Source organism: Haliotis asinina, chromosome 15 (assembly GCF_037392515.1).
Source record: "Haliotis asinina isolate JCU_RB_2024 chromosome 15, JCU_Hal_asi_v2, whole genome shotgun sequence".
NCBI classification, from domain to species: domain Eukaryota; kingdom Metazoa; phylum Mollusca; class Gastropoda; order Lepetellida; family Haliotidae; genus Haliotis; species Haliotis asinina.
The window spans coordinates 25,319,931-25,344,775 of NC_090294.1; the positions used below are offsets into that span (position 1 = coordinate 25,319,931).

At 39.2% G+C, this 24,845-nt stretch overlaps 2 protein-coding genes across 7 annotated transcripts in view; both read right to left on the bottom strand.

Annotated features, from left to right (window-relative positions):
• Positions 1–16,944: 16,944 nt before the first annotated feature.
• Positions 16,945–18,316, bottom strand: LOC137265442 (uncharacterized). Its single transcript, XM_067800841.1, has 3 exons — positions 18,265–18,316; positions 17,757–17,943; positions 16,945–17,250 (listed from the first exon to the last, which is right to left on the bottom strand). Exons 2-3 carry the CDS (start codon positions 17,932–17,934, stop codon positions 17,078–17,080), a joined length of 351 nt encoding a protein of 116 aa, XP_067656942.1. The 5' UTR covers positions 17,935–17,943; positions 18,265–18,316; the 3' UTR covers positions 16,945–17,077.
• A 3,996-nt stretch (positions 18,317–22,312) lies between these two features.
• Positions 22,313–24,845, bottom strand: part of LOC137264885 (cytochrome P450 2U1-like) — a 28,812-nt gene continuing 26,279 nt past the window's right edge. For all 6 annotated transcript variants that reach the window (XM_067800240.1, XM_067800238.1, XM_067800239.1 and 3 more), the window contains exon 8: positions 22,313–24,769. In XM_067800240.1, the coding sequence (XP_067656341.1) occupies positions 24,553–24,769 (217 nt within the window). In that variant the 3' untranslated portion in view covers positions 22,313–24,552. The remainder of the gene's footprint in view (positions 24,770–24,845) is intronic.

A 24,845-nucleotide genomic window follows, 5' to 3' on the forward strand; every position in this document is an offset into this window, starting at 1 on the left:
GCAAGTCAGCGGAAACGCATGCGGTATCGATTACTATAAACAGGCAAACGTTGTGTTAAATTTTGTCGTGTTTCCTGCAGATGAGAAATCTTCAAGCTTTTACTGTAAGCCCCAATCGAAACACTAGGTAGCCGTGAAGTTGGGGAGTCGCAGTCTGTCAACGGTGGTCATACAGGGTACTGACTTTGACGTCATCTTGTGGAGTCAAGTAAACAGACACAGGTTAAAGACTGTGGTGTTGGCGAACTCCTTGTCTATAGAGGTGTGAATTTTCACCTTTTCAAATCGAAATTATATCAAATAGATGACGCGATATTGTTTTCTTACATGTATTATGTACTTCCTCTTTACAGGAAGAGTGCACGTGTGTCCGGAAATAACTATAGACCGATAGTTTAGGCATCTACATCGGAGACATTCAGGAATTCGTGGGTTCGAATCCCAGTCCAAATTGTGCACATAACCGCATAGCCTTCTTCAAATATTTATGGTTTGATGAAGTGGTAAACGTTTCATCACGTTTACCACTGATAAGAACATATTATGCCATGTCAAGTTCATCCTCAATAGCCTCCGGGGTATGCGTAGGATAACTTTAAACCATGTCCTTAATGCATCGTTGTGGTGGTAGTGGCTACATAGTTTTAAGGCGACTTGGACTGGAACTAGGACCTATTTGCACCCAACACCTCAACCGATGTTGAACTGTATTCACAATGTATATGCCTATATATTTTGATGAAATAATACCTTCTGTTAAATCATACCTATTTAAAACATCAAGCAAACAATGTTTGTTTTGGAAAAAAACAACCAAACAAATACATAAGGAAACATGATTCTCGCTCAATAAAAAGCTGAAAATCAAACTACAAAAGAAGTGTTACAGAGACATCTACGGTTCGGATCGACGATTTATTACCTCCCTTGGCTAGTTTGTATCCAATTACGCGTCTTCGCTTGGATGTTGAGCGTACCTGTTAAAACTTACTTTCGCTTCTTGAATTATGTAACCGATAAAACTTGCCAACACAATTGATGCAAGGGGGCCCTGAGAGTGGTAGAGAGAGTTCTTGCATATACTTTTTAAAGTTTCAGACCTGTAAATTTGTTTGTACAAATTGCACCCATAGTGCAATGCAAGCTACGAAGAAACCTGGAAGAGACTGTACTTTCAACTGTTCCCTTATTCGTTTCTAGGAGTATATATTTTTTTCAATAGAAGACATAAACATGAATGCTTACCTCTATAAGACTTCATTTGTTCGAAACTTGGACGTCTTTTTCTGTTCAGTATAGCATGGCACAACCTAGACCCTTTAGAGTAGGTACACTGCTGTAGATCTAAGATAAGGATATCCGCTGAATATGGGTTCGGATTCCAGCAGAGAAACTGCTCAAAGAATGCTTTTACCCTTATGGAACTACAGCATTCAGCCATAAGTATTCGGAAAATCCTGTTAGGCAATTTCGATATGGTCTTAAGTCGCCGTATTTTGAGGCACTGCAAAAGACTATGTCGTCGTACGTCATTTAATTTTGACAGTGGTTGGTACGTCACGTGAGCCTCACGTGGACAACGTTGTGACGTCACTTGTCGTCTGCTTCGTCGAAATCGCAATCGTAAACAACATGGGACGGAAATCGAAGGAATTTAAATGAAAAGATCGTCACATTATTTGAAGCAGGGATAAAACGATCTGAAATTGTCAGGATAGTTGCAGCGACTTCAAGTACCGTTTACAGTTTTTAGACACGACAGATATTTGACACGAGGAAATACAGAAAATCACCAAAGAAGTTGACGGCCAGTTTTGTTCAAGGCTGGAGACTTTCGTCATGTGTAAAACAGAATCGCACGAGCTCATTGAACGAAATTACCAATATTATCATTGATAGCAGGGACAGAAGTTTCTCCAAGTGAACTGTTGAGAGAAAACTACATTCGGGAGGCTTTCATAAACGCTCGGTGAGAAAAATCATTAGAATTCGTGAGGTGAATCGTAGAAATCGTGTGGCGTGGTGCAGAGGAAAGAGAATGAAGAATGTTGCTGATTCCTGGAGTCGTGTCATCATCAGCGATGAATGCAAAGTTAAAAGTGGGCTCTGACAGTCGTGTGAGAGCTTGGGGAAAAGTCGGCGAAGAATGGCTAGGTGATTGTACTGACCTCCATCACGTAAAATGTTTGGACTCATGATTTGGGGATGCATTACCTACAATGGCGTGGGGACAATGACGGTTGTAGACGGCTATATTAATGCACTGAAGTACACTGATATATTAAATGACAACATCTGGCCAGTTATTGTTCGTCATTATACAAACAATGACTATATTTTTCAAGATGATAATGCATCTGTACATCGGGCTCGTGTAGTGCAGGAATTTCGCCGTATCAACGATTTAAACAGTCTTAACTGGCCTGCCCAGTCCCCTAACTTAAACATTATTGAAAATATGTAGTGAAACTGAAAAAGGAAATTTAGAAAACATATTCAAGGATACACTTAATACGCTTTAATACAATTGTAGCCCTTGTAGCTTAGGGGATCCATGGGGGATCGAGTGAGGAACGTAATTGCATGGAAATATGTAAGTGAGCCTACACGGTAACGGCTCAAAACGTCATTTATCAACATAAGCAATGTCATTTATCAACATAAGCAATGTGATTACTCAAAACACATTATACCTGTTGTTACTATAAATATAAAAGGTGACATAAAATGTGTGAAAAGAAGGTCTTCTGTATGCAGTAAAAACCTATTTCCATGGGATCAGGGCTACAGGGATCGCATGTATTTATTCAAAGAAAGATTACACCTTGCTCACGACTTTCTTCCATCTAGATGTATAATTAGTGTATATTATGTCCTGGAGTAAAGCAATCTCCGATGGCTGTGTCTGCCACTTCAGTGTGTCTGCTTGTTTTGTGACTCGTTCATTGTTGTTCTACAGGTTATCACTGCCTGTCAAGTAATTAATCACAATCAGTTGGCACTTGACATAAAATCATCATGTCGTCGCTCATTCCTGTTGCATGCATGATTGTGATTTGAAATATGGCCAGGATCTATGCATGCATTACTGATCAATCCGCTGAGAATATTTCATCAACTCATGGTCTCACCTTCTTCACTAAGATTTTCAACAACAGGCATAGAACCGAATAGTATTAGTTTTAAGCTTCCGCCAGTGATTGTTTTTAAAAGGTTTTTAGAAAGTGAATTTTTACACATTCATATATGTACGTTCACATACACATTATAACAAGCCGTGAAGGTCCGGAATAGAATAGGCCTTCAGCAACCCTGCTTGCCATAAAAGGCGATTCTGTTTGTTGTAAGGGGTGACTAACGGGATCGGGTGGTCAAGCTCGCTGACTTGGTTTTCACATGTCATCGGTTCCCAGTTGCGCAGATACTATGTTCATCCTGCTGTTTACTGGGTTGTCTGTCCAGACTTGATTACTTACAGACCGCCAACCTATAGAAAAATCAACTCACTCACATCATAAACCTGTGCCTGAATATATTTTCACTATTTCCTGTTTAGTTTCAAACTGTATCAGTTTCAGATGATAATGTAGACAAGAAAATTGAAGAATGAAGATTTTTTATCGATATCAACTTCTTTATTATGGGAACACAACGTTTCGGAGTTAATGCTTACTCCTTCAGCGGGTGAACGAGAACGGGGTACAGAGCTATATTTATATGTACAGGTAAAAAATACCAAAGTAACAGGTGGAATGAGTTAACAAAAGCTGGAAGCCAGTATAAACAATTACTGACTGGAAACCGACAGTTATGATAACAATGATGGAAGCCAGTGGTAAGGTTATGTTTACATAACACAGATTGGGGATTGAGGACTATGTACATGATTAAGGATGGAAGCCAGTGGTGATGACATACACATGATAGCGTGAGGATAAGGATGGTGTACATGATTAGGGATGATGATAAGGATGTACACGGGTGGATTGACTGTGTATGTAAACACTCTTGAATTACACAGATGGAATGTAGATGAGAATAATTATGCCAGCCTATCCTTTCTGTTGGCAGTTTCCGAAACATGTTGTCATTCTCCCCATGTGTTGTCAGCCTCCGCTGTTTCTTAGTTTCCTTCATGTGTTTCCAGCCTACACTTTCTGTTGCCAAGGAGATCTTAGTATGTGAATCCGTTGTGATGATGTTGGGAAAGCTGTTACATAATTATCATCACGTACGTGTGTGCTAGGATTCTTTTGTGTGGCGGTGGGGTAGGCTATTGTTTAAAGAAATCGCTCGTAACGCTGGGGTTTGCTTCTTCCACATGCCAACAATATGTGAAGCCAATTTCTGGTGTCCCCCGCTGGGATGTTGCTCGAATATTGGTAAAAGCGGCGTAAAACTAAACTCACTCACTTTTCTCACTCAATATAGGGACTGTGATGAAACGGCCCTATGTTAAACTTTCTCGGTGAAAGCGGAAAAACATTCCACATTATTCATGCAGTAATAGTCACCAAAATATCATTAAACGCAATCTGGCCTGGTGTCCCGTCCTCTGTGCTTTCATTAAATATACCCTTGTGGGTAAATAGCTATGATGCGATAGGCTAGACATCTCCCTTGTAGCTATTCAGGTGTTAAACAGTGTTAAAACCAATATGTGAACACTCCATGTACTCACACAGTTCTTTGTGCAGCAACTCCCCAGACCATGTCTTCTTGACTTTGAAAAATATCATAAACAGGTTATGTCTCTATTTCCATTTTTATTTATAAAACAAACAACCATATCATGAACGTAATACCAAAGGGTTGGTATGTTCCTAAGCTTGACAAAAATAGTTTGAAAAGCAGAATTGTCACAAAATATGAAGAGGCATGGCGTGGTATCCCACGCAACAGTTGTCCACTTTTCATGGTCAAAATGTAGAGCTTCTGATTCCACTTAGAACGCCATCAAGGTAGGGTCAACGCCGGTATAGGCGGCACCTGCACCGACACCGGCTGCAGCTCCGGTTCCAGCTCCAGCTGCGGCTCCAGTTGAAGCGGCACCGACTCGAGCAGCAGCGTTGGTATCATAGCGATCATAAAGATCGTACACATCCCCGAAGCCTGGAAAGATCAATGTTTCCTTAATGTCAGTACTGGGGAAACGCATGAAGAAGCACAAAGAAGACTGAGCAAGAGGGATGCAGCTGATTTAGTGATGGTTCGGATATGTGTGATTTCTAAAGGTGGTGGATATATCGTAACCACTCAATCACTCAGTCATATCACACAGTTTTCCAAAATGTTTAAACTGAAGTTTTAATGATATGTTGTCAAGTTATAAATAAACATCTAAGTTCGTTACAAATGTAACATAACTTGGACACAGGTGTATTGACTGGTCGGAAAACATGCACATTGTTGGCCCAATATGATTTTTTGTGAAGTTATCGAGTCCTCCTCACTTTAGAGAAAGTTATGTAGACTGACATGTATATCTATAGAATACAAATGTAACATAACTTGGAGCACAGAGGTATTTATTGGTCGGAAAACATGCACATTGTTGGTCCAATATGATTTTTGTCTATATAGAAGTTATCAAGTCTTCCTCACTTTAGAGAAAGGTATGCCTGAGAGATTTGACTATGTAGACTGACATGTATATCTATAGAATAACATTGTAGATATATTAAATGGTGATGTCTTCAACGGGTGAGTCATAATATTAATGTTTATACTGACATGAATATCGATGATTTGTGCAACTCACCGTGTGGGTAGCCAATTCCGAGGTGACCCATGGGTCGAGGCAGTCCTATGGGGAGTGCACCAAGACCGAAGGGAGAGACTCCATAACCGGGCATGAGAGGACGGAATCCGAATGGCCCCAAGGCGTCCGTTGTCGCAATGACGCACAGACAGACTGCTGCCACAACGATAACCTTCATTTTCTGATACTGTAAAGGAAAATAACCAATAAATAAAATATATAGATGAAATAGTAACTTTCACTTCCTCAGCAACACTTCTACAACTGTGGAGTGTTGCAATAAGTTTGCGAGTTTTGGTGACAAAAAGTAGTTTACATGATTCACAACATCTGCTGTCAGTAATATCTTCAATATCAGAAGACCATTTTCTATCTGCAAGACAAGCATATTAATAAGCTATTGCAGACCTTTCGCAAACATATGAACTCGTACCAAATCGTTTATCAACAAGCTTAGTATATTTACTTTACAACAATTCCAGTTTTCACAACACGTTTAAAATAGACATACTCACATGTGACTGAAGTAGACAGAGATGTGTATTGAACTTCAGTAATGCTGAGAGACTGTTGTAACTCAAACAAAGCCAGGCTTTTATACACGCATATCAACCATACGCTTAGGCCATTTATCTTGTTTGTAAATAATCTTTAGTCATTGTATGCCAGCCATGCGTTTAAGTCATTTATCTTGTTTGTTAACAGACATTATTCATTGGATTGAAAGAGATGACTGCGTGTTACATAACATCTGAAGCAACAGTTATTAATGATCGACTGTTCAATGTACATTGTCATGTGTACCAAGAAGAACAATGAACAATGACTATGATTCATTGAGCATTTCCTCAGCTCATTCTAATGCATTCACATTCATTAATCTTTAATCGAGAAGTTGACCAGCAAACCGACCTATAACGGTAGTGCTGGTAGAGGGAAAAGATCAGTTTATTTTTCATGATTTTATCATTTTCCTGGCATGGTAAATAATTGGTAAACAACATTGTCTTATCTCATCTTAGCTGGTTTGTTTATATTCAGAGAGACAGTATGTACTTGAAGCTCAATCAGTCAATATTTATTCATACTGAAGGCGCCCATAGTATGCAAAAACATAGTACAGAATATCATAGCAAAAAAATATGTGTTGCAAGACTAACATGTGTCTTGTCAGTCTCCCAAATGCATTGTCAGGCAATTGTTGTCAGTGTATCCTGTGTGTTGCCAGCCTAGCCTGTGTGTTCTTAGTTACCCCATTGTGTTGTCAGCGTCCCTTATGTGCTGGCAATCTCAACTGTTGTGCTTCTCCCCGATGTGCTGTCAATTACCCCCCCCCCCCCCCCCCCCCACACACACACACACACCCCTCGTATCTTTGTCTGTCTCACCCATGTGCTATCACAATGTGTTGTCGTTTTCCCCTCATTTTCAAGCATGATCGTTGTCAGTCGTCCGAATGTCTTGTCAGTTTCCCCTCGGTGTAGTTAGTCTCCATTGTCTGTTGTCAATCTCTCCTAAGTGTTGTGATTTGTATCGATTTTCACGTTCAAACTGAGCTGGATGTAGATTTAGAAAGACCTCTTACTATGTGAGTCGATAGTTCTGTTGCCTGTGGAAAACATGTACGGCATTGTTCATGCTTTCCTTTGCGGTTATACCAAATATACCTGTGAGTGTCATGGATGTCAGCTTCTTTATTATGAGCAATACCGTTCCTGAGTATATCTTTACTCATTTATTAACGTAAAATGCCTTCCGCATTATTTCTAAATGCCACTCAAAGACCAAATATATTTCCTTAGAGAAACGCCCAGATGATTTTGAGAATATTGGGCTGGTCAAAACGTCATCTTTGTGTGGTTGTGAACTGGTTTGGGCTCACAAAGTTTAACTTTTCCCCTTGGTTTAGAAGCAGTTGAAGACAGTCACCAAAACGTATCCAAGTAGACAAAATTTACGTGCAAGTCAGCGGAAACGCATGCGGTATTGATTACTATAAACAGGCAAAATTTTGTCGTGTTTCCTGCAGATGAGAAATCTTCAAGCTTTTACTGTAAGCCCCAATGGAAACACTACGTAGGTAGCCGTGAAGTTGGGGAGTCGCAGTCTGTCAACGGTGGTCATACAAGATACTGACTTTGACGCCATCTTGTGGAGTCAAGTGAACAGACACAGGTTAAAGACTGTGGTGTTGGCGAACTCCTTGTCTATAGAGGTGTGAATTTTCACCTTTTCAAATCGAAATTATATCAAATAGATGACGCGATATTGTTTTCTTACATGTATTATGTACTTCCCCTTTACAGGGAGAAAGCACGTGTGTCCGGAAATAACTATAGACCGATAGTTTAGGCATCTACATCGGAGACATTCAGGAATTCGTGGGATCGAATCCCAGTCCAAATTGTGCACATAACCGCATAGCCTTCTTCAAATATTTATGGTTTCATCACGTTTACCACTGATAAGAACATATTATGCCATGTCAAGTTCATCCTCAATAGCCTCCTGGGTATGCGTAGGATTAGTTAAAACAATGCCCTTAATGCATCGTTGTGGTAGTAGTGGTAGTGGTAGTGGTAGTGGTAGTGGCGACAGTATTAAGGTGATTGGACTGGAACTAGGACCTTTTTGCACCCAACACCTCAACTGATGTTAAACTGTATTCACAATGTATATGCCTATATATTTTGATGAAATGATACCTTCCGTTAAATGATACCTACATAAAACATCAAGCAAACAATGTTTGTTTTGGAAAAACAACCACAAAACATACAGAAATATTATTCTCGTTCAATAAAAAGCTGAAAATCAAATCGAAAAAGAAATGTTACAGAGACATCTACGGTTCGGACCGACGCTTTATTACCTCCCTTGGCTAGTTTTTATCCAGTCACGTGTCTGTGCTTGGATGTTGAGCGTACCTGTTAAAACTTACTTTCGCTTCTTGAATTATGTAACCGATAAAACATGCCAACACAATTGATGCAAGGGGGCCCTGAGAGTGGAAGAGAGAGTTCTTGCATATACTTTTTAAAGTTTCAGACCTGTAAATCTGTTTGTACGAATTTTACGCATAGTGCAATGCAAGCTACGAAGAAACCTGGAAGAGACTGTATTTTCAGCTGTTCCCATATTCGTTTCTAGGAGTATATATATTTTTTTCAATAGAAGACATAAATATGAATGCTTACCTCTATAAGACTTCATATGTTCGAAACTTGGGCGTCTTTTTCTGTTCAGTATAGCATGGCACAACCTAGACCCTTTAGATTAGGTACACTACCGTAGCCCTAAGATAAGGATATCCGCTGAATATGGGTTCGGATTCCAGCACAGAAACTGCTCAAAGAATGCTTTTACCCTTATGGAACTACAGCATTCCGCCATAAGTATTCGGAAAATCCTGTTAGGCAATTTTAATATGGTGTTAAGTTGCGCCGTATTTTCGAGGCACTGCAAAAACTATGTCGTCTTACGCCATTTAATTTTGACAGTGGTTGGTACGTCACGTGAGCCTCACGTGGACAACGTTGTGACGTCACTTGTCGTCTGCTTCGTCGAAATCGCGATCGTAAACAACATGGGACGGAAATCGAAGGAATTTAAATGAAAAGATCGTCACATTATTTGAAGCAGGGATAAAAAGATCTGAAATTGTCAGGATAGTTGCAGTGACTTCAAGTACCGTTTACAGTTTTTAGACAGATATTTGACACGAGGAAATACAGAAAATCGCCAAAGAACTGGAAGGCCAGTTTTGTTCAAGGCCACACGGGCTCTGACAGTCGTGTGAGAGCTTGGGGAAAGTCGGTGAAGAATGGCTAGGTGATTGTACTGACCTCCATCACGTAAAATGTTTGGACTCATGATTTGGGGATGTATTACCTACAATGGCGTGGGGACAATGACGGTTGTAGACGGCAATGTTAATGCACTGAAGTACATTGATTTAAGGATTGACTGTGTATTTCTTTCGTTGCATTGAAGTATGAAACTAAACACCAAGGTGCAAACTGTATGAATCCGCGTAGCGGATTCTTACAAAAGTTTGCACCTTGGTTTTTAGTTTCATACTTCAATGCAACGAAAGAAATACAAAGTCAATCTTTATAATTAAATTCAGCAACAAATACTATACCCTGTCAACAATATTTTCTTTAAACATGATCAAATTCATCGAAACAGATATCTTTGTTACCACCGATTAACATTTTCGGTGTAAGAATTCGGTAATGGCGTGACATGACTCAGGTGACTCATTTACATAAAATGACACGCCTGCCAAACCATTAGCCAATCAGCATAGAGCACCCCCAAACAGCTGTCAATCAACCAAGCTAACATCGGTCGACGAATCAGAGTCGAACAACTCAACGTGACGCGTCCCGGTATCGGCAAAGTTTCAAGTTCAAACGTTTGAATTACTACCTGCGAACTGAAAGAGACAGTTTGAAAAGTGAGAAATGGAAATGAACCCCGATGATATGAAGTTAGTGGAACTGAGATTGTAGTATTTGCGCAAGCAGAAAGAGGCTGTGATGTGACTGGGATTGCGATGCCATGAACTGATGTTCCAACATGCGCATGCTGTTGTGGAAGCGTTGCAACGTTATTGACGTTCACGGATAATTTTGAGTTGTTTGTTTATGTTAACCACAATGTATCACTTCAATGTTTATCCAAAGTTCATTAACATACCCGAGTGCAAGGGAATTCCCCCGCTGTGTAAAGGGATTCCCCGACATTCCTCAGGTCCGAAAGTAGTCCGGTTCGGTGGGTGTGGCTTATGTTTTTCACATTCATTGGGAAATGAAATCAAAAGAAATGTTCCCAGTTAACCAATCAGATTGCCAGAATTTTAATGAACACGATAAAAATTTAATTATATATTAAATGACAACATCTGGCCAGTTATTGTTCGTCATTATACAAATAATGACTATATTTTTCAAGATGATAATGCACCTGTACATCGGGCTCGTGTAGTGCAGGAATTTCGCCGTATCAACGACCTCTAAAGCTCATATTACCAAGTACTGAGGTAAGGTAAGTTTGTTTTTACTTACCTAATTTAATTTATCAATACAAAAATGAGGCGAAACAGCATGTAATGACCGCCATGTTGATTTTCCGAACACGTATGGTGGAATGCTGTACATATATTTGATCATTTGGTCAGTGTTCTGTAATATGGCATCTGAGCGGCTCACAACCCATCTGGGTGTTAGATTTAAAGGTGTTGCTGTCACATTGCCTTCTCCTCTATGAACATGGATGGCATGGCTACTTGTCAAAGAACTTATTATTGAGTATTCAGTTGCAGTTTGGACTGAAATTAATGTATTGATGTTGCCTTGAGACTTTGCTGGATCCTTACCCATGAGAGGGCCACTGCTCTAACAAATTCGTGTTAATTTAAGGTACTCTACTCATGCAGTACAGTATGCCCCCCAACCCCTATTAAATAACACAAGCAAGTGGCATTTCCATTTCCATTTTTATTGATAACCAACTAACCAATCTATACAAAACAGTTGTCACAAAAGAGGATTGATGTGGCATTCCATTCCACAGTTGGCTACTCTTCCTGGTCAACATTAGAGCCTCTAATTCCACTTAGAACGCCATCAAGGTAGGGTCAACGCCGGTATAGGCGGCACCGGCTGCAGCTCCGGTTCCAGCTCCAGGTGCGGCTCCAGTTGAGGCGGCACCGACTCCAGCAGCAGCGTTGGTATCATAGCGATCATAAAGATCGTACACATCCCCGAAGCCTGGAAAGATCAATGTTTCCTTAATGTCAGTACTGGGGAAAACAGATCAAGAAGCACAAAGAATACTAAGGAAGAGAGGTGCAGCTGAATTAGTGATGGTTCGGATATGTGTGATTTCTAAAGGTGGTGGAAATATTGCAATCACTCAATCACTCAATCAATCCACACAGTTTTCCAAAATGTTTAAACTGAACTTTTAATGATATTTTGTCCAGTTATTAATAAACATCTAAGTTCGTTACAAATGTAACATAACTTGGAGCACAGATGCATTTATTGGTCGGAAACATGCACATTGTTGGCCCAACATGATTTTGTCTGTACAGAAGATATAAAGCCTTCCTCACTTTAGAGAAAGGTATGCCTGAGAGATATGACTATGTAGACTGACATGTATATCTATAGAATAACATTGTAGATATATTAAATGGTGATGTCTTCAACGGGTGAGTCATAATATTAATGTTTATACTGACATGAATATCGATGATTTGTGCAACTCACCGTGTGGGTAGCCAATTCCGAGGTGACCCATGGGTCGAGGCAGTCCTATGGGGAGTGCACCAAGACCGAAGGGAGAGACACCATAACCGGGCATGAGAGGACGGAATCCGAATGGCCCCAAGGCGTCCGTTGTCGCAATGACGCACAGACAGACTGCTGCCACAACGATAACCTTCATTTTCTGATACTGTAAAGGAAAACGTCCAATAAATGAAAGAGATAGATGAAACAGTAACTTTCACTTCCTCAGCAACACTTCTACAACTGTGAAGTGTTTTGATACTTTTCCGAGTTTTGGTGACAAAAAGTAGTTTACATGATTCACAACATCTGCTGTCAGTAATATCTTCAATATCAGAAGACAATTTTCTGTCAGCAAGACAAGCATAAACTATTGGAGACCTTTCGCAAACATGTGAACTCGGACCAAATCGCTTATCAACAAACTTGGTATATTTACTTTACAACAATTCCAATTTTTACAACACGTTTAAAATAGACATACTTACATGTGTCTGAAGTAGACAGAGATGTGTATTGAACTTCAGTGATGCTGAGAGACTGTTGTACCACAAGCAAAACCAGGCTTTTATACACGCATATCAACCATACGCTTAGGCCATTTATCTTGTTTGTAAATAACCTTTAGTCATTGTATGCCAACCATGCGTTTAAGTCATTTATCTTGTTTGTTAACAGACATTATTCATTGGATTGAAACAGATGACTGTGTGTTACATAACATCTGAAGCAACAGTTATTAATGATCGACTGTTCAATGTACATTGCCATGTGTACTAAGAACAATGAACAATGACTATGAATCATTGAGCATTTCCTCAGCTCATTCTAATGCATTCACATTCATTAATCTTTAAAATTTAACTCTGATTTTATCATTTTCTTGGCATGGTAAATGAACTTTACAAGGTTGTCTTATGTGAAGTTTTCTGGTTTTTTTCACATTCACAAAGAAGGTATGTGGTTGAAGCTCAGTCAATCAATCTTTCTTCATACTGGAGGCCACAGGCCCATAGTGTGAAAAAACATAGTGCACAGTATCACAGAAAAAGAATAATATAGTCACATCACAAAATGTATCACATCATATAACATCACATGACACATACTTCGTACTGTCGTATCCTATCCTATCATATCCTGTCCTGTCCTGTCCTATCCTATCCTATCCTATCCTATCCTATCCTATCCTATCCTATCCTATCCTATCCTATCCTATCCTATCATAACTCATATCATATCATAACTCATATCATATCATACCATATCATAACTCATATCATATCATATCATCATATATCTCATGCCATGCCATGTCATGTTGTGTCATAGCTGTCGTTCTACATCATACCATATCACATTAAATATAAATATAAGTACCTAAATTAAAACAAGTTATTTTGTTTTTTCGTAGAGACAATGCCTGATTGATAAGGTTAGACAACTTACGAATTATGACAATGTCATCAGTATTCATGAACAAAGAAATTTTCAAAATATCAGTATATCCATAATAATATGTTGGAATAATGTTTTTCTGAACTCGCAATAGAATGGGCAAATTCATCTTCTACACAATTAGGATATACAAAATGTACAAATTCTGTTTTCTCTCTATTTCATGAGATCTCCCAGTTTCGATTGCCATGTCATGGGAGGACGGAATGAATGCCTCTGGAAATTTCTTGATATTTAGCGAAAACAGATGATTCTCTTTGTATACAGTTGAAGCTTATATAGTCCAGGAGGAGAATCTCAAAAGGGCTCATGAAAAGGCCTGTAATACTCTCAGATTGTGGTATCAGGGGTTTTTTTTCACGGGCCATATTATGTGTTGGGGGTCTGTGAGCATTTTCCATGAAAAGTCGGAGAATCGCTAAAATACCCTGTCTCAAGAGAGACAAGTGTCCAAAAATATCAAAATATGTAAATGGACACATTAGGTGTTAATGTTTATGTAAATTTAACTGCCGAGAAGGCAACACACGACAATTCAAGATGGTGGCCAAAATGACGGGCATTTTGATTATTTTCGAAAACAAAAATACATAAAAAATTCTACATCTTTAGCAATAAACAGAAGTAAAAATGAAAATGATCAGATTGATAGTAGTAAAACTATCCATGATTAACTTTGAGATGTTGTGGGGAGCAAACCAAATGTCACCAGAATGCTCAAAGACCCCCACCACATAAAATGGATTGTGGAAAAAACTTGATACTGTGAGTAGTATGAGCCCAAGACATCATACTAACAAAAAAATAAGTCAATTATAAGGTTTTTTATCAATACATAAATCTGGTATCCATCAAACGTCCTAACATTTTTCCAAGAAGAAGGGAAGGGATAACGTTTTCATTTATTACACACTAATAGTATTATTCACGTAATTCTGTGATAAGATGGTCGTGATTATTATCAATTTTCACGTTCAAATTGCGCTGGATGTGAATTCAGAAAGACCTCTTACTATGTGAGTCGATAGTTCTGTTGCCTGTGGAAAAAGTGTACGGTGTACTTTATGTTTTAAGTTTCACAATGAAACCACAAACGAATTTTGCATTGTTCATGCTTTCCTTTGCCAAATATGCCTGTGAGGAAGAGAGTGTCATGGATGTCAACTTCTTTATATGAGCAATATCGTTCCGGAGTACATCTGTATCATTTATTCATGTAAATGCTTAAAACTTCTTCTTTGTTATATCTCAGTACCCTCCACAGGCCAAACATGCACCTTTAAAAGGGCTCAGATGATTTTGAGAATACTGGTCTCAACAGAACATCATCTTTTTTTGGTTGTAAACCGATTTAGGGCTAAACTGTGACAGTTGTAACGTTTTCCCTTGTTTCAGAAGCGGTTGAAGACACGGTCACCAAAACGTCGCCAAGAAGACATGCTAAGTACATGCACGTAAGCGGAAACGCATGCGGTGTCGATTAATATAAAGAGGCAAACGTTTTGTCATGCGTTGTTTCCAGCAACAGTGAAAATCATCAAGCCACGACCGTATGCCCCAATCGAAACACTGGCAGACAAAAAGCTGGGGAGTCGCAGTCTGCCAACGGTGGTCATACAAGGTTCTGACTTTGACGCCATTTTGTTGCGTTGGCGAACTTGTCTATAGACGCGTGAATGGATACTTTTTTTAAAAATTCAAATTATATTAATTACCTGAAGAAATATTTTTTTCATAGATGGCTTATTCATTTCTCCTTTATAGGAAGAGTGTACTTGTGTCCTGAAATAACCATGAACCGATAGATGCCAGAAAAATTAAGGAACTCGTGGGTTCAAACCCCAGTCGTAATTGCGCTCGCAGCCGTATAGCAAAAAATATATAGTTTGACGAAGTTATAAATATTGCATCACGTTTACACGTTGATAAGAACATATTATGCCATGTCAAGTTCATTCTCAATAGTCTCCAGGGTATACATTAGGATACGTCTCCACCATACTCTGGATGCATCTATGCTCGGTGAATGCTCGGTGGTTCTGGTCATATAGTATTAGGGCGACTTGAACCAGTAGTTGGGTCTGTTTGCGCCAAACACATTAACTCAGGTTTAACTGTATTCACTATCTAAATATTATGATGGCACGACAGGATCTTCTGCTTAATGTTATCAATTCAAAATATCAAGCAACCTATGTTTGTTTTGGAAACAAAATAAAAGGAACCGACTCGGACCGATGATTTTATTAACTCTCTTTTTGCTGGCTTTTATCCAGTTAGGTGTCTACGCTGGGAAGCTGAGCGTACCAATCACAAGTCACTTTCGGTTCTTAAATAATCTGACCGATTATGCTTGGAAACACAGCTGATATACTCTTGCAGATATGTTTTTTGTTGTCAATTTGCATGTACAATTTCCTACAAAATCTGAGTCGCACTGGTTACAAACCTTCGCGGCTGCGACCGCAATCATTGTTGACACTGCCGAGGATGGTTGTAACGGTGGCTTAGCTAATTGGCTACGGTGAAAATGCGGAGCTAGCAAAGGAAGGTCATAAAATATATCGGACCGAGCTATAGAGTACTTGTGGAGATATACCTGGAGATTAATATATGAAGGATGCACCGAGGACGTTGTTGTAACGGTGGCTTAGCTAATTGGCTACGGTGAGAATGCGGAGCTAGTAAAGGTATACATGGAGATAATGAATGATGCACCAAATTAAGAAAGATTAGAAATATGCTCATGGAGATGAAAAAAGAAACTCCTGAAAGTAAAAGTGTTCCTTTATTCTATTTCCAGAATTTCCCCCACAGGGCAATACAAAGCTTTGAAGAAACCTAGAAAAGACGGCACTTTCAGGTGTTCCCTTATTTCTTTCCAAGAGCATATATACTGAACAGCAAAAGAGACACTGTTTTTAAGTTATAGGTTTTTAAAATAGTAGGCATAAACATGAATGCTTACTGCTATGAGATTTCATTTATATAAACGTGCGTTTCTTTTGCTCTTCCGTATTCATTTCAAAATCTTGACCCTTTAGATTAGGCACGTGCACTGGTGTATTCCTTAGGATCATTTGGTCAGTGTGCTGTCACATGACATCTTAGCAGCTCACAAGCTATCTGGGTGTTAGATTTAAATGTATTGCAGTCGGATTGTCACCTCATCCACTTATCCATGGACATGGGCTAACACGCTTACTTGTCAAAGACCTTATTTTCTGAGGATTCAGTTAGGGTCGGGACTAAATTTCTTGACACTCATGTTTGATGTTGCCCTTAGACCTTAACTGATCCTTACCCATGAGAGGCCACTGCTCTAAGCGGTGTTTTAACAAGAGCTTGATGATTCCAAGTACTCCACTAATACAGTACATTATGCCTTTAATCCCTATTTTCTTGACACTCAAACAAGTAACATTTCCATTTCCATTTTTATTGATAACCAACTAACCAGTTTATACAAAACAGCTGTCACAAAAGAGGATTGATGTGGTATCCCACGCAACAGTTGCCTACTCTTCCTGGTCAACATTAGAGCTTCTAATCCCACTTAGAACGCCATCAAGGTACGGTCAACGCCGGTATAGGCGGCACCGACACCGGCTGCAGCTCTGCTTCCAGCTCCAGCTGCGGCTCCAGTTGCGGCTCCAGTTGAAGCGGCACCGACTCCAGCAGCAGCGTTGGTATCATAGCGATCATAAAGATCGTACACATCCCCGAAGCCTGGAAAGATCAATGTTTCCTTAATGTCAGTACTGGGGAAAACAGATCAAGAAGCACAAAGAAGACTGAGGAAGAGGGATGCAGCTGAATTAGTGATGGTTCGGATATGTGTGATTTCTAAAGGTGGTGGAAATATTGCAATCACTCAATCACTCAATCAATCCACACAGTTTTCCAAAATGTTTAAACTGAACTTTTAATGATATTTTGTCCAGTTATTAATAAACATCTAAGTTCGTTACAAATGTTACATAACTTGGAGCACAGATGTATTTATTGGTCGGAAAACATGCACATTGTTGGTCCAATATGATTTTTGTCTGTACAGAAGTTATCAAGCCCTCCTCACGTGAGAGAAAGGTATGCCTAAGAGATATGACTATGTAGACTGACATGTATATCTATAGAATAACATTGTAGATATATTAAATGGTGATGTCTTCAACGGGTGAGTCATAATATTAATGTTTATACTGACATGAATATCGATGATTTGTGCAACTCACCGTGTGGGTAGCCAATTCCGAGGTGACCCATGGGTCGAGGCAGTCCTATGGGGAGTGCACCAAGACCGAAGGGAGAGACACCATAACCGGGCATGAGAGGACGGAATCCGAATGGCCCCAAGGCGTCCGTTGTCGCAATGACGCACAGACAGACTGCTGCCACAACGATAACCTTCATTTTCTGATACTGTAAAGGAAAATAACCAATAAATAAAATAAATAGATGAAATAGTAACTTTCACTTCCACAGCAAAACTTCTACAACTGTGGAGTGTTGCAATAAGTTTGCGAGTTTTGGTGACAAAAAGTAGTTTTCATGATTCCCAACATCAGCTGTCGGTAATATCTTCAATGTCAGAAGACCTTTTTCTGTCAGCAAGACAAGCATAGACTATTGGAGACCTTTCGAAAAATCTGAACTCGGACCAAATCGTTTATCAACAAACTTGGTACATTTACTTTAGAACAATTCCAATTTTCACAACACGTTTAAAATAAACATACTTACATGTGTCTGAAGTAGACAGATGTATATTGAACTTCAGTGGTGATGAGAGACTGTTGTAACACAAGCAAAGCCAGGCTTTTATACACGCATATCAACCATACACTTAGGCCATTTATCTTGTTTATTCATAAAATTGAAACAGATGAGTGTCTGTTACACAATATCAGAAGCAACCGTTATTTATGATCTATTGTACAATGTACATTGTGATGTGCAGTAAGAAGAACAATGAACAATGACTATGAATCATTGAACAAATCTACCAGGTCTACATGCGTTCATTAGTCATAAGCCGAAAGGGGGAGAGACAACCAGTCCATGGTAACTGGTGTTGCTTGTGGGAAAAGAATGGTGTTAATGTTATTTTCCCTGATTTTATTTAATATCTTGACTTGGTAAATAAACAATACTTGGGAATTAAATTTCAATATTTTTAGTTTTGTTTTTTCTTCTGCAACTACTTTTTCAGTTTGACTTATTAATAACTTTCTTAAAGGACAACTAAACAGTAAACTGTGCTGTGACCTAGCGCTAAAAATGTTTTAAATAAAGTCATATATATTTTCCCAACACAGAAATGTCACAGGAGCAAATTACATATGAATGTATTACAATAACGAAGGATGACAATGTATGGACGAGCAGTTCCTTTATTACAATGTGAGTGAGGTTTAGTTGTATTTTCAATGTGTACGGCGTTCTAAATACCTCTCAAAGAAGTCATGTGTTACATTGTTGTGAAGGATTTCGTATTATCGTACTCCCTAATGCCTGTTTTTCTGCAATATATTCTGTTCGTACGGGTTATCGTGGCTTAACTAACTATACTGCGTCACTTTCATCTCAACTGAAACTCGCAAGTCCCTTATACAAGTTATGCACATGTACAATGCGGTGCTAAAACACAATTATCCTATTCAAATGGTTGTGGCGCGTATGAATTTAGGAAAGAACACTTCGTGCTTCGAGAAATACTTCTCAAACATTGCATCATATACACACATAAAACGCAAACGTTACTCTCCAACATTTACGAGTTACTGAAAAACTATCAAAGATAAGTTAGACGGCATGCGTTTGCCATACAGCTAAAAACACAGATTTTTGCAAATCAGGAAAAACATCTCAAATGCATACATATTTAGGTGATATGTATCTTTTTTAGAAAAAAGTGAATTGTCCCAGTTTCGTCCACGCATCACATAGGTCGGTGGAGATGGGTGCCCCTGTCATTAAGGAGGGAGAATAACTTTTCTTTTGGCGTTTAGTGTACGTATTCTAAATTAACTGTTGCGTTTTCATTATTATTGATTTAAACAGTTATATGAAAACAAAAGTATTTCGTTGATAAGGAAACATCACAACACAAGTAAATTTGTGTTATCATTCGTTATATCTTGTGTAAGGTCCATTAGAAAGTCTTTTTCTTGTTATCTGATGCATGGCTGAAGTAACATAATGGGTGTCGCGATGGGTGTGTACACTCTGTTAAACAACGCCACAAACACAAATATATTGGACAAAATACGTTAGGGATATTGGTAGATTATGACTGATATTTCATAAGTATGTCAATGAATAAATACACCATTATTAATAATTTCAAAATTTACAAATATCCCTAACTATTTTTGTCCAGTGTGCATGTCAAAAATTGTGCAGGTGCTTGAGTGAACACACCATGATACATCGGAATTCTGAAGCACTGAAGGTTGTAGTAGCTTCACTGGACGAGGGTGTCCTTTGCCGTGATTTATGAATTAGCCTGGGGGCATATTAGGACAATGGCCAATACCTAACATGTGTGTCAGGGGAAGCCGGACCTTTGACACAACCGGCTTGTATCAGTAGTTTGATGAGTATATAACACAAAGTCACATACGTTTGGCTTAAGTTCCCCCAAGCAGTTTTGACAGGTTGGTCACCTATATGTAGTCAGTCTGTGGAACTTGTAATTTTCTGCATGTATAGGATGGATATATTTTTTCATATCTATATTTCAATGCATGCAGTTGCACCATAACGTTGAGACTAAAATGTTACCAATGCCACTTTGAACAAGTATTGGATAACTTTCTGGAAACGTGGTGTTTAATTCACTTGACATTGACCTCTGAAGGCACTTGTTTCAGATGAATATTACCCTTGTAATTTTCCTGTCTGTTTCACATGAAATTTCTAATGTTCCTCTACAATTTTCAGATCTAAAGGTAGAGATCAAGGCCACAGTTTTAATTTCCTCATGTTTCAGATGGCAGAGATGAAGGTCACAGTTGTACTGTCCATATGTTTCAGATACTAAAGATGAAGGTCATCGTTGTACTGTCCATGTGTTTTACATACTAAAGATGAAGGTCACTGTTGTACTGTCCATGTGTTTCAGATACTAAAGATGAAGGTCACAGTTGTACTGTCCATATGTTTCAGATACTAAAGATGAAGGTCATCGTTGTACTGTCCATGTGTTTTACATACTAAAGATGAAGGTCACAGTTGTACTGTCCATGTGTTTCAGATACTAAAGATGAAGGTCACAGTTGTACTGTCCATGTGTTTCAGACACTAAAGATGAAGGTCACTGTTGTACTGTTCCTGTGCTTGGTGGCAGCATCACAAGCCTACATTCTACCCTACACTCGATTGTTCTACCCAACAGTTACTACCCTTTACAGACCCTTGAGGCCGGTCAGACCTTCTCACGTTCAAGCTCCTCCCGGGCTAAATTCACTTGATCTCATCGAACAAGGTAATTTCGTGTATTTATTCCAGGACATTTATATAGCGCACATATTACGCAACTATTACACCCTCAAGTTGTTGGTGTTTTTTCTCTCGATAATTGGATGTCAATTTCAACGGCACGCCATATTATTTGTCTCAACTCCCTGGGGACCATACAACTCTTGCACCCACTAGGCACACCGAATTATTGCAGCTTTCTCAATCCTTTCGAGGAATCCATTCACACCTGGGTGGACTGGGACACCTAGCCACACTACTTGCTGTACTCGCAACTAGGTGTTGGCACGTATTCATGTGACCACCATCTGATCATGTATCTACGGATTCGTTCCTTAAGTGCACAGGGTTGTATACTGTACACCAGGGGTCGTGACAACACTGAAAGAGTCTGCACACAAGTTGACACAGGGTTTTGATGAAGCTGCATGATATGAACTTGGTACAACTTTAGGCTAATTGGATGGATATTTCCATTCGAAAGAGAAATAACAATGATAATGATGAATAAAAAATACATTTATGCTGAATTATTCTAGACCCGTGAAGGTCCCGGGGTAGAATAGGCCTTCAGCAACCCATGCTTGCCCTAAATGGCGACTGTGCTTGTCGTAAGAGGCGACTAACGGGATCGGGTGGTCAGGTTCGCTGACTTGGTTGACACATGTCATCGGTTCTCAGTTGCGCAGATCGATGCTCATGTTGTTGATCACTGGAATGTCTGGTCCAGACTCGATTATTTACAGACCGCCGCCATATAGCTGGAATATTGCTGTGTGCGACGTAAAACTAATCTCACTCACTCACTCACTGAATCATTCTAACCAGGTAAATGCGCAATCCACTTTATAATTACGCCCGTCACCTTGTCACTCAATCTCCATTCTCCCCTCCCTGACAAGTAACCATCTAAAGCGAGTTAGTGAGTGAGTCAGTGAGTTTAGGCCTGCGCCGTTTCAGCAATATTACAGCAATATCACAGCGGTGGACACCCGAAATGAAACAGCAAAAGAATATATGATGACCACAATACGTTAAATTCAGAGTGCAGTTTTGTTTAATTTGTACCCATTTCCATGTACCTTGCAATTTGTTCTCTTAGATTGGAAGCAATTTAATTTCATTGTTCAGTTTCATTACGCAAACAAACAGCCTGTAACGCTTTACATGAAGACGAGAAACACAGTATTACTCCTTGACACTGATTATATTATTATCCAGTAACAGGAATGATGTAGTCACAGTATTATTGGAATGTATTTTTGCACGGGCCCACAAGGCTCATCCCTTTCAATAAGAACATTCGCAATTCATAGTTGATTTGTGTTTATTTCTGTTCTAGGTACATATGGTTCTCATAGAAGTGTGTCTGGCGCCGATCTTGGGCCAGTAAGTGTTCCCAACACTGAGGGCGTCGTGTCCTGGGTGTGACAAAACAATGACGAAGATATGTCACGTCACACGGTTCATCATTATGAGTCTGGTGTAGCGAAGTCTCATTCTACTACAGGGCGTTTTTGTATTTGTGATGGAATAAAACTTTGTGGTTCCGGGGTGTCAAAGTTTATATGTCGATACAAGCTCACGCCTCTGTTTTGAGCGTCCATAATCAAATTAAAGCGATATAATTTCCATAATCATAAAATGATCCCACATTAAATGACAATAATTTAAAGTCAGCTGCTGCTGAAATATTATTCGATATATATGCTATTGAGAATTTGTACGAAACGTTTAAAAGGTATCGTTTGAACAATTGATTTCCAAAGTACATATATATCGAATTCTTACACATCCTCTGCCATGTCAACAATTTGCATGAGAGAGGAAATAGAATATTCTCGTATAAAAGTAAAAACTATGCAAATAAAATCGTCATAGTTAAAACTACAGACCACATATCATCCTCGTTTATCCAGTGACGAATGAATCATTATGTGAATGAGTGAGTACAGCTTATGCCATTTTAGCAAACTCTAAGCCATATCACAGCGGGGAAATCCAGAAATGGGCTTCACACATTGTACCCATGTGGGGAATCATATACGAGCCTTCAGTGGGCGAACGCTTTAACCACTAGGCTAGCCCACCAAAACGGATCATATTAGGGCACATCGCAGTTGACATGACTTCACACTGAAGAATCAAGGATGAGTAGCTATGGATGAGACTAGATAAATAATAGTAAATTTGACAGTAAATAAAGCTTTTGATGGTGTTTATACATATACAATAAGCAAAATAAATACTCATAGTTTAGTGTAGGTTTACACAAACATGATCAATGGCTCTCAGAATTCATTTAGACCCCTCACACATCTGAACATGACTGTCACACAGTTGCACAGATTGTGTAGATCATTTCAGATCGTAGATTCTAAAGACTAAAAGCAAGCATTAGAAGGCATGAACGTACGGTAACCTGAGGATGGAGAAATATCTCAACTGGCAGATTTGAGATCTTTTTCAATGCATTGATGGTTTCAATTTGTCAATACTGACTGTACTATTAACACGTTCTTACAGCACAAAAGTACAATCTTTGTTAGCATAATAATTATTGTTGGCATAACAGATTGCACTCTTACATGTATCGGAGTGAGTAACATTACAAGAAAGTGGATGGTTATGTTCACTATTTTTTTTCTTGTTGTCAGGAATTATATGTTGTTGATATAAAGTGTAAGCTGAGACAAATGTTAAAGTAAAAACATCCAAGTTACAATTTAAGCCTTATATATGTTCATTATTGTCCTGTGTCTATATAGAATAACGTTTGTCTGCAAGTAAAGGACATTCGTGTTCGTCAAGTTGGCAGTTCTAGCAAGCTTGATCCACGAACCCAGGACATATAGATCTGTCCACAGTGTGATTGATATATTTAAATCTTCGAATGTCTTTAAATGTTTCTTGGAGCAAAGAGGCCAAGTGGCAGCTGTTGCAAGCACTTTGGTCTTCGTCTCCAAGAACAAATTTCATTGCGAATATCTGTCCACATTGTATACATCATAAGGTCTTTTAACCAAGAGCAACTTGTTCAACAGGCAGCTTGATTTAGCACCTTCAGATCGTCCACTTGCACAAATTTCGTTTCCTTTTTCTGTCCACGTAGTTAATCATTTCTGTTGGATCAAAAGCAACTTGGCCAACTGGCTGACGGCGATAATTGTATTCAGACACGCCTATCTTTGTCGCTTAGAACAAATGTCATTTTGAATGTCTGTCAACATAGTTGATTATGTCTATTAAATCAGTGGCAACTTTGCCGAATGACTGTCTCAACAAGTTCGATTCAAATGACTCAAAAGCGATTTTGTTCGTTTGATGGCTTTACATTTCTGATGTTTATAGTGATCTGTATGATTGTTACGATAACCATAACGCGTGGAGAAGACGTGTCCATACACCAACTCGCCAGTCATTACAACGTCTTGATCTGTACTGGTATAAGCATCTTCCTATAGTGCACACTTTCTCTCTCTGTTTAAGAAGCATACTTTCCTCTTCCTACCAAGCCAGCAGTCTATTGCTGCAACGACAGGTTTCCGATTATTTCGTTTCTCTCTTTCTGAGCCTTATCTTGTACGATGGTGGATAGAGGACAGCCCCCTGCTGAAATGTGCGTGAATCTGCGGGAGGTAGGGGGCAGGACTTGTCCTCAAGAATGTCGAAGTTCTGCAAGATGTTTGCCACGCAGAGGAATACGCGAAGACGTGCTAATCCTTCTCCAGGACAGATTCGCTTTCCTGCGCTGAAGGCAACCAAGCTGCAATAAAATCATGCAAAGATATAAGGCATTGTACATGCTGGGAATTGTTGGTTGTATTTCCATTGTTGATACT